This window comes from Salmo salar, chromosome 01, assembly GCF_965601325.2.
Source record: "Salmo salar chromosome 01, fSalSal1, whole genome shotgun sequence".
NCBI classification, from domain to species: Eukaryota; Metazoa; Chordata; class Actinopteri; order Salmoniformes; family Salmonidae; genus Salmo; species Salmo salar.
This window is the reverse complement of record NC_138291.1, coordinates 109,741,515-109,752,500: the sequence shown is the minus strand read 5'-3', so window position 1 is coordinate 109,752,500 and position 10,986 is coordinate 109,741,515. Positions and strand designations below refer to the sequence as shown.

At 43.4% G+C, this 10,986-nt stretch overlaps 1 protein-coding gene across 1 annotated transcript in view; it reads left to right on the top strand.

Moving 5' to 3' along the window:
- LOC106596147 (growth hormone-inducible transmembrane protein) overlaps positions 1-10,628 on the top strand; it is a 36,281-nt gene extending 25,653 nt beyond the window's left edge. Inside the window, exons 5-9 of the mRNA XM_045701063.2 lie at positions 4,764-4,905; positions 5,570-5,678; positions 6,098-6,286; positions 7,248-7,419; positions 9,895-10,628. Coding sequence (XP_045557019.1) covers positions 4,764-4,905; positions 5,570-5,678; positions 6,098-6,286; positions 7,248-7,419; positions 9,895-9,979 — 697 coding nt within the window. The 3' untranslated portion in view covers positions 9,980-10,628. The remainder of the gene's footprint in view (positions 1-4,763; positions 4,906-5,569; positions 5,679-6,097; positions 6,287-7,247; positions 7,420-9,894) is intronic.
- Positions 10,629-10,986: the final 358 nt, after the last annotated feature.

Here is a 10,986-nt window from a genome sequence, read left to right as displayed (position 1 = left end):
TACTGGTATTATCCCATGGTAGTGTGTGTGTGTGTTGTACTGGTATTATCCCATGGTAGTGTGTGTGTGTGTGTGTGTTGTACTGGTATTATCCCATGGTAGTGTGTGTGTGTGTGTGTGTGTGTGTGTGTGTGGTGTTGTACTGGTATTATCCCATGGTAGTGTGTGTGTGTGTGTGTGTGTGTTGTACTGGTATTATCCCATGGTAGTGTGTGTGTGTTGTGTGTGTGTGTTGTACTGGTATTATCCCATGGTAGTGTGTGTGTGTGTGTGTGTGTTGTACTGGTATTATCCCATGGTAGTGTGTGTGTGTGTGTGTGTTGTACTGGTATTATCCCATGGTAGTGTGTGTGTGTGTGTGTGTGTTGTACTGGTATTATCCCATGGTAGTGTGTGTGTGTGTGTGTTGTACTGGTATTATCCCATGGTAGTGTGTGTGTGTGTGTGTGTTGTACTGGTATTATCCCATGGTAGTGTGTGTGTGTGTGTGTGTGTTGTACTGGTATTATCCCATGGTAGTGTGTGTGTGTGTGTGTGTGTGTGTGTGTGTGTGTGTGTGTGTTGTACTGGTATTATCCCATGGTAGTGTGTGTGTGTGTGTTGTACTGGTATTATCCCATGGTAGTGTGTGTGTGGTGTGTGTGTGTTGTACTGGTATTATCCCATGGTAGTGTGTGTGTGTGTGTGTGTGTGTGTGTGTGTGTGTACTGGTATTATCCCATGGTAGTGTGTGTGTGTGTGTGTGTGTGTGTGTGTGTGTGTGTGTGTGTGTGTGTGTACTGGTATTATCCCATGGTAGTGTGTGTGTGTGTGTGTTGTACTGGTATTATCCCATGGTAGTGGGTGTGTGTGTGTGTTGTGTGTGTGTGTGTTGTACTGGTATTATCCCATGGTGGTGTGTGTGTTGTGTGTGTGTGTGTGTGTGTTGTACTGGTATTATCAAATGGTAGTGTGTGTGTGTGTGTGTGTGTGTGTGTGTGTGTGTGTGTGTGTTGTACTGGTATTATCAAATGGTAGTGTGTGTGTGTTGTACTGGTATTATCAAATGGTAGTGTGTGTGTGTGTGTGTGTGTTGTACTGGTATTATCCCATGGTAGTGTGTGTGTGTGTGTGTGTGTTGTACTGGTATTATCCCATGGTAGTGTGTGTGTTGTACTGGTATTATCCCATGGTAGTGTGTGTGTGTTGTACTGGTATTATCCCATGGTAGTGTGTGTGTGTGTGTGTGTGTTGTACTGGTATTATCCCATGGTAGTGTGTGTGTGTGTGCTGGTATTATCCATGGTAGTGTGTGTGTGTGTTGTACTGGTATTATCCCATGGTAGTGTGTGTGTTTGTGTGTGTGTGTGTGCTGGTATTATCCATGGTAGTGTGTGTGTGTGTGTGTGTGTTGTACTGGTATTATCCCATGGTAGTGTGTGTGTGTGTGTGTGTGTGTGTGTGTGTGTGGTTGTGTTGTGTTGTACTGGTATTATCCCATGGTAGTGTGTGTGTGTTGTACTGGTATTATCCCATGGTTGTGTGTGTGTTGTGTGTGTGTGTGTGTGGTGTGTGTTGTACTGGTATTATCAAATGGTAGTGGTGTGTGTGTGTGTGTGTGTGTGTGTGTGTTGTACTGGTATTATCCCATGGTAGTGTGTGTGTGTGTTGTACTGGTATTATCCCATGGTAGTGTGTGTGTGTGTGTGTGTGTGTGTGTGTGACTGGTATTATCCCATGGTTAGTGTGTGTGTGTGTGTGTGTGTGTGGTGTGTGTGTGTTGTTCTGGTATTATCCCATGGTAGTGTGTGTGTGTGTGTGTGTGTGTGTGTGTGTGTGTTGTTCTGGTATTATCCCATGGTAGTGTGTGTGTGTGTGTGTGTGTGTTGTACTGGTATTATCCCATGGTAGTGTGTGTGTGTGTGTGTGTGTGTGTGTGTTGTACTGGTATTATCCCATGGTAGTGTGTGTGTGTGTGTGTTTGTGTGTGTGTTGTACTGGTATTATCCCATGGTAGTGTGTGTGTGTGTGTTTGTGTGTGTGTTGTACTGGTATTATCCCATGGTAGTGTGTGTGTGTGTGTTTGTGTGTGTGTTGTACTGGTATTATCCCATGGTAGTGTGTGTGTGTGTGTTTGTGTGTGTGTTGTACTGGTATTATCCCATGGTAGTGTGTGTGTGTGTGTGTGTGTGTTGTACTGGTATTATCCCATGGTAGTGTGTGTGTGTGTTGTACTGGTATTATCCCATGGTAGTGTGTGTGTGTGTGTGTGTGTTGTACTGGTATTATCCCATGGTAGTGTGTGTGTGTGTGTGTGTGTGTTGTTCTGGTATTATCCCATGGTAGTGTGTGTGTGTGTTGTACTGGTATTATCCCATGGTAGTGTGTGTGTGTGTGTGTTGTTCTGGTATTGTGTGTGTGTGTGTGTTGTACTGGTATTATCCCATGGTAGTGTGTGTGTGTGTGTTTGTGTGTGTGTTGTACTGGTATTATCCCATGGTAGTGTGTGTGTGTGTGTTTGTGTGTGTGTTGTACTGGTATTATCCCATGGTAGTGTGTGTGTGTGTGTGTGTTGTTCTGGTATTATCCCATGGTTGTGTGTGTGTGTGTGTGTGTGTGTGTGTTGTACTGGTATTATCCCATGGTAGTGTGTGTGTGTGTTGTACTGGTATTATCCCATGGTAGTGTGTGTGTGTTGTACTGGTATTATCCCATGGTAGTGTGTGTGTGTTGTGCTGGTATTGTCCCATGGTAGTGTGTGTGTGTTGTACTGGTATTATCCCATGGTAGTGTGTGTGTGTTGTACTGGTATTATCCCATGGTAGTGTGTGTGTGTGTGTGTGTGTGTGTGTGTGTGTGTGTGGTGTACTGGTATTATCCCATGGTAGGGTGTGTGTGTGTGTGTGTTGTACTGGTATTATCCCATGGTAGTGTGTGTGTGTGTGTGTGTGTGTGTAGCTGGTATTATCCCATGGTAGTGTGTGTGTGTGTGTGTGTGTGTGTGTGTACTGGTATTATCCCATGGTAGTGTGTGTGTGTGTGTACTGGTATTATCCCATGGTAGTGTGTGTGTGTGTGTGTGTGGTGTACTGGTATTATCCCATGGTAGAGTGTGTGTGTGTGTGTGTACTGGTATTATCCCATGGTAGTGTGTGTGTGTGTGTGTGTGTGTACTGGTATTAGCCCATGGTAGTGTGTGTGTGTGTGTGTGTGTTGTTCTGGTATTATCCCATGGAGTGAGTGTGTGTGTGTGTGTGGTGGTGTGTGTGTGTGTTGTACTGGTATTATCCCATGGTAGTGTGTGTGTGTGTTGTACTGGTATTATCCCATGGTAGTGTGTGTGTGTGTGTGGTGGTGTGTGTGTGTGTGACTGGTATTATCCCATGGTAGTGTGTGTGTGTGTACTGGTATTATCCCATGGTAGTGTGTGTGTGTGTTGTACTGGTATTATCCCATGGTAGTGTGTGTGTGTGTGTTGTACTGGTATTATCCCATGGTAGTGTGTGTGTGTGTGTGGACTGGTATTATCCCATGGTAGTGTGTGTGTGTTGTACTGGTATTATCCCATGGTAGTGTGTGTGTGTTGTACTGGTATTATCCCATGGTAGTGTGTGTGTGTGTGTGTGTTGTACTGGTATTATCCCATGGTAGTGTGTGTGTGTGTGTGTGTGTGTGTGTGGTGTGTGTGTGTGTTGTACTGGTATTATCCCATGGTAGTGTGTGTGTGTGTGTGTGTGTGTGTGTTGTACTGGTATTATCCCATGGTAGTGTGTGTGTGTGTGTGTGTGTGTTGTACTGGTATTATCCCATGGTAGTGTGTGTGTGTGTGTGTGTGTGTGTGTGTGTGTGTGTGTGTGTGTACTGGTATTATCCCATGGTAGTGTGTGTGTGTTGTACTGGTATTATCCCATGGTAGTGTGTGTGTGTTGTACTGGTATTATCCCATGGTTGTGTGTGTGTTTGTGTGTGTGTGTGTGTGTGTGTGTGTGTGTTGTACTGGTATTATCAACTGGTAGTGTGTGTGTGTGTGTGTGTGTGTGTGTGTGTGTGTGTGTGTGTGTTGTACTGGTATTATCAAATGGTAGTGTGTGTGTGTTGTACTGGTATTATCAAATGGTAGTGTGTGTGTGTGTGTGTTGTACTGGTATTATCCCATGGTAGTGTGTGTGTGTGTGTGTGTGTACTGGTATTATCCCATGGTAGTGTGTGTGTTGTACTGGTATTATCCCATGGTAGTGTGTGTGTTGTACTGGTATTATCCCATGGTAGTGTGTGTGTGTGTGTGGGGGACTGGTATTATCCCATGGTAGTGTGTGTGTGTGTGTGTGTGTGTGTGGGACTGGTATTATCCCATGGTAGTGTGTGTGTGTGTGTGTGTGTGTGTGTGTGACTGGTATTATCCCATGGTAGTGTGTGTGTGTGTTGTCCCATGGTAGTGTGTGTGTTGTACTGGTGTTGTCCCATGGTAGTGTGTGTTGTACTGGTATTATCCCATGAAGTTACAGTGGTTTACCAATTCAACTGGTATCAGGTACATGTGTCATTGTTATTACTGCAGCTATTTCTGTGTAGTTCTATGGGTTTCACCACAACTCAAAGGAAAGTGTTACTTTATCTGTGTCCCAAATGGCACCCTATTCTCTACAGAGTGCACTCACTCAGAGCCCTAATGTGTCCTGGTTGAGTATAGTGCCTTATGTTGGGAACAGGGTGCCTATTGTGCAGGTATATCAACACGTGTTGTCCTCTGTAAATGTTTATTTTCCCTGTGTCTCTGGCCCCAGTATCTGGCCCCAGTACGTGAAGGACAGGATCCACTCCACCTACATGTACTTTGCAGGCAGTGTGGGGATGACCGCTCTGTCGGCTGTAGCCGTCAGCAGGACCCCAGCCCTCATGGGTGTCATGATGAGAGGATCCTGGCTGGTAATTCACATTTGAATGTTTCACCTGGATTTAACCAGTCAAGGCGGCTTGTTTTAAAAGGTAGATTCAGCTAAATGACGTTGTCACGAGCAGCACCGCAGATATTGAGATGAGTGAGATGCAAGACTTCACTCTCACACAGTTACACAAAGATCTGCCATTTGCATAGATTTAGCTTTATGCTGTTACAGCGAGGTAGACAAGGGACCAAAACAGCAGAGAAGCTGTTACAGCGAGGTAGACAAGGGACCAAAACAGCAGAGAAGCTGTTACAGCGAGGTAGACAAGGGACCAAAACAGTGGGGAAGTTGAGGCTCACACTTCAACGCTTTTAGTTGTTGTGGAAATTGACTCACTATGCTGTTCACTTTCTGCATCTACGTCATATCGCTGAGTTTACCTTCAAAGAAATATTAGTATTTACGATGACTGTTGCCACTGGGCCAGTGACTAATGACTAAAAGTATATCTGCATCCACTGAATGTTATTAACCCTTAAAGGAGAGTAGTGGTTTGAGGGCCCACCTAACCTCATTGTTTTGTGTTGATACATCTGGTGCTGATTTTCAAACCATTGTGTATGATTTCCAGACACTTTTCAATAGCCACTGTGGGTATTTTTTTGTTGTTAAAATAATAGACATTTGTCATTTTTTTTCACCAGGCTATTGGAGCTACCTTTGCAGCCATGATTGGAGCAGGCATGCTGGTCAGATCTATCTCTTATGACCAGAGCCCAGGAGCCAAACATCTAGCCTGGATGCTACATGCAGGTGTTGGACTGCTTTACCTTCTCACTTTACCAAGCATTTGTCAATTAAACGTCCTACTTGCTTGTTTTCACCACTAGAGGGCAGTACTATAAAGGTTCAGAATACCCTCACTATGCAGCAGCAGTCGACTTGAATGGAACAGGGTTTTCTAGTACTTACCACACTGGTGCTGTGACTGTTAAATACCAGATCTGTTTCCTTTAAATAGAACATCTTGTGAGATTATTTATATATATATATATATATATATATATATATATATATATATATATATATATATAACCTCTTTATTTGGACCTCAGATGATTAAATAGCCGTGTAGCTAAAATCTGGTGCTTTTTCATGTTTGATGTATGTACATGGTCCCTTTTTAAACTAACCTAGTAAATAAATCAATCCATTTGTCCCTGTGTTTCCAGGTGTGATGGGAGCGGTCATAGCCCCCATGACTCTGCTAGGTGGGCCCCTGATGATGAGGGCAGCCTGGTACACAGCGGGCATTGTGGGGGGTCTGTCCACCGTGGCCATGTGTGCCCCCAGTGAGAAGTTCCTCAACATGGGAGGACCCCTGGCGGTGGGATTCGGAGTCGTCTTCGCCTCCTCCATCGGTCAGTATCTTTAGATCAATATCCCTGGCTGTGGGTTTCAGTGGTCTCCACCACCTCCATCTGTTAGTATCTTTAGATCAATATCCCTGGCTGTGGGTTTCAGTGGTCTCCACCACCTCCATCGGTTAGTATCTTTAGATCAATATCCCTGGCTGTGGTCTCCACCACCTCCATCGGTTAGTATCTTTAGATCAATATCCCTGGCTGTGGGTTTCAGTGGTCTCCACCACCTCCATCGGTTAGTATCTTTAGATAAATATCCCTGGCTGTGGTCTCCACCACCTCCATCGGTTAGTATCTTTAGATCAATATCCCTGGCTGTGGGTTTCAGTGGTCTCCACCACCTCCATCTGTTAGTATCTTTAGATAAATATCCCTGGCTGTGGTCTCCACCACCTCCATCGGTTAGTATCTTTAGATCAATATCCCTGGCTGTGGGTTTCAGTGGTCTCCACCACCTCCATCTGTTAGTATCTTTAGATAAATATCCCTGGCTGTGGTCTCCACCACCTCCATCGGTTAGTATCTTTAGATCAATATCCCTGGCTGTGGGTTTCAGGGGTCTCCACCACCTCCATCTGTTAGTAGGCATTTCTTCACAATCTGTTTTATTATGGTCCAATTCACAAAGGAACATAAAATGCAGGGATGTAAACATCATACTTTTAGGGGACAACTAAATGGTTATTGCCTTTTTTAAGTGTTTATCAATGAAAAACAACATGGTAGACAGACATCAATGAAGTCTATTGAACCATAACCTTTTGTTCCATCAAACCCAGTAAATTGTTAGTGGAGTATTCAAGATACCAGTGTGCTGGAGTTTCTTCTTTTTCAAATAGTATTATTTAGGATTTGGCTCTCTGGTGACAAACACCCTTGACACATATCTCCTCAGTTATTAATTGAACTTGAGGACATGGTATTAATACAATGTCCTCTCCACTCTCTCTGTCCCCAGGCTCAATGTTCCTGCCCCCTACCTCAGCGATGGGAGCAGGCCTGTACTCCATCGCTATCTACGGAGGTCTGGTCCTCTTCAGCATGTTCCTGCTCTACGACACCCAGAAGGTCATCAAGAGGGCGGAGACGTACCCCATGTACGGGATGCAGAAATACGACCCCATCAACTCGTAAGTGACGTCTGCAGAGTAATCATTACTGCTATGTCTGATTTCTGTACCTTACTGTTTAAACAGATATAAAGAGAACTAGTCCAGTTCTGTACCTTACTGTTTAAACAGATATAAAGAGAACTAGTCCAGTTCTGTACCTTACTGTTTAAACAGATATAAAGAGAACTAGTCCAGTTCTGTACCTTACTGTTTAAACAGATATAAAGAGAACTAGTCCAGTTCTGTACCTTACTGTTTAAACAGATATAAAGAGAACTAGTCCAGTTCTGTACCTTACTGTTTAAACAGATATAAAGAGAACTAGTCCAGTTCTGTACCTTACTGTTTAAACAGATATAAAGAGAACTAGTCCAGTTCTGTACCTTACTGTTTAAACAGATATAAAGAGAACTAGTCCAGTTCTGTATCCTACTGTTTAAACAGATGGTCATCTAGTCCATTTATCCTGTTTATTTTGTATTTCTTTGTCCTGCTTTGATATATATTGAACAAAAATATAAACGCAACATGTAAAGTGTTGGTCCCATGTTTCATGAGCTGAAATAGAAGAGCCCCAACATTTTCTATATGTACAAAAAGCTTATTACTCTAAAATGTTGTGCACAAATTTGTTTACGTCCCTTTTCGTGAGCGTTTCTCCTTTGCCAAGATAATCCATCCACCTGACACGTGTGGCAATATCAAGAACCTTGTGCTGGGGACAATAAAAACCACTCTAAAATGTGCAGTTTTGTCACACAACACAATGCCACAGATGTCTCAAGTTTTGAGGGAGTGTGCATTTGGCATAGTGACTGCAGTAATGTACATTCAAGCTGTTGCCAGATAATTGAATGTTAATTTCTCTACCATAAGCCCCCTCAAATGTTGTTGGCAGTACGTCCAACCGGAGACCACATGTACCACGTCAGCCCAGGACCTCCACATCCGGCTTCTTCACCTGCGGGATCGTCTGAGACCAGCCACCCGGGAAGCTGGGTTTGCACAACCGAAGAATTTCTGCACAAACTGTCAGAAACCGTCCCAGGGAAGCTCATCTGTGTGCTCGTCGTCTTCACCAGGGTCTTGACCTGACTGCAGTTCGGCGTCATAACTGACTTCAGAGTGCAAAATGCTCACTTCGATGGCCACTGGTACGCTGGAGAAATGTGCTCTTCACCGATGAATCCCGGTTTCAACTACCGGGCAGATGGCGGGCAGCATGTATGGCGTCGTGTGGGTGAGCGGTTTGCAAATGCCAACATTGTGAACAGAGTGCCCCATGGTGGCAGTGGGGTTGTGGTATGTGTAGGCATACGCTACGGACAACAAACACAATTGCGTTTTATCGATGGCAATTTGAATGCGCAGAGATGCCATTACGAGATCCTGAGGCCCATTGTCGTTCCATTCATCCGTCGCCATCGCCTCATGTTTCAGCATGATAATGCATGGACCCATGTCACAAGGATCTGTACGCAATTCCTGGAAGCTGAAAATGTCCCATGGCCTGCATACTCACCAGACATGTCACCCATTGAGCATGTTTGGAATGCTCTGGATCAACATGTACGACAGCGTGTTTGTTCCCGCCAATATCCAGGAACTTCGCACATCCATTGAAGAGGAGTGGGACACCATTCCACAGGCCACAATCAACAGCCTGACCAACTCTATGTGAAGGAGATGTCGCGCTGGATGAGGCAAATGGTGGTCACACCAGATACTGACAGGTTTTCTGATCCACGCCACTACCTTTTTTATTAAGGTATCTGTGACCAACAGATGCATATCTGTATTCCCAGTCATGTGAAATCCATAGATTTGGGCCTAATGAATTTATTTCTATTGACTGATTTCCTCATATGAACTGTAACTCATATGAACTGTAACTCATATGAACTTGTTTATATTTTTGTTCAGTGTAGAATACCGTCATGATGCAGTATAATACTGTCAATACTGTCACGATGCAGTATAATACTGTCACGATGCAGTATAATACTGTCAATACCGTCACGATGCAGTATAATGTCCTACTATGCTAATTACCATTGTTTCAGTATGATATTGTACTAAATACCATTGATACAGTACAATACTGTCAATACCGTCATGATGCAGTATAATATACTAAATACCATTGATACAGTATGTCCTACTATGCTAATTACCATTATGTTTCAGTATGATATTATACTAAATTCCATTGATACAGTATAATTCTGGCCTACTAGACAGAATGCTGGCCTACTGGTGTTTATCCTCTCTTATATGGTGATATGAAACTGGCAGTTGGTGTTATCATGTCTTGTATGGTGATTATCCTGTCTTGTACGGTGATAAGAAACTGACTGTTGGTGCTTTGTGGTGATTATCCTGTCTTGTACGGTGATAAGAAACTGACTGTTGGTGCTTTGTGGTGATTATCCTGTCTTGTACGGTGATGATAAACTGACGGTTGGTGCTTTGTGGTGTTATCCTGTCTTGTAGGTGCATGGGGATCTACATGGACACTCTGAACATCTTCATGAGGATGGTGATGATTCTGTCCGGCGGCGGAAACAGAAAGAAATAGAGACCTTCCAGTCTGACTTTACATCCACGTTAAACCTTCAAACTTCCAGAGTTGAACAACAACTATATGTTCTACAATTAGCACCATACACCAGCTGTTACATACTATTAGTTTGAAAACTTATTTTCAACTGACACAATAATAAATGTGTTGCTTTTGTGTGAAGAAGAGGATTGCAATTTCCTAGAGCATATTTCCACTCATCCAAGTAAAGAAGACAACTTGCTCTGTTCTATATTCAGAATGTTTAAAAATATGCTTTTGTCTTGATTCTGCGGGAGGCATGTTTTGGTTTCGAGTCAGGATTGTTCATGGGGATATCTGTCAACATCACAGATCGCCCCTCAGTCTCCTTCTCTAATTGTTCCTTTATATTTATTTCCACTTTGAGGTGGGTGTTCCCATTCCTGACAAGCAAGACAAAGATGGGCAAACATCAGATATTTATATCATCCCTCAGCCTTGTACTTCTTCTAGCCTCCACACATACAATACGTGTGACTGTGTGCTTAACTCCTTGACAGAGACTGAACTTGGATGTGTTGTATAGGGCCGAGCCTTGGAGCAGTGGTGCTTTGACATGTGGTTTCTGTTAGAATTAAAGTGATCTACGCTGTTCTGGTATCATTCAATAAAGTGAAAGAACACAGTTGGTGTATTTATGTTGAGCTATTTCATGAAAACAATTGGACATTTTGGGAGCATATTGATCAGTGTTATTCACTGAATAATTTGTGTGATACTGTCGAGGCTCGTCTTGACTGTTTTCAGTAACATCTTGGTCAGGAGAATCTCCACTATGTAACAGTACGAGGAAAATAATATCACCTTTTATTCACCATTTACATATACCAGGAGGAAAGCCCTTCTGGATAAAGATCACTGACAGGAGGAAAGCCCTTCTGGATAAAGATCACTGACAGGAGGAAAGCCCTTCTGGATAAAGATCACTGACAGGGGGAAAGCCCTTCTGGATAAAGATCACTGACAGGAGGAAAGCCTAACCT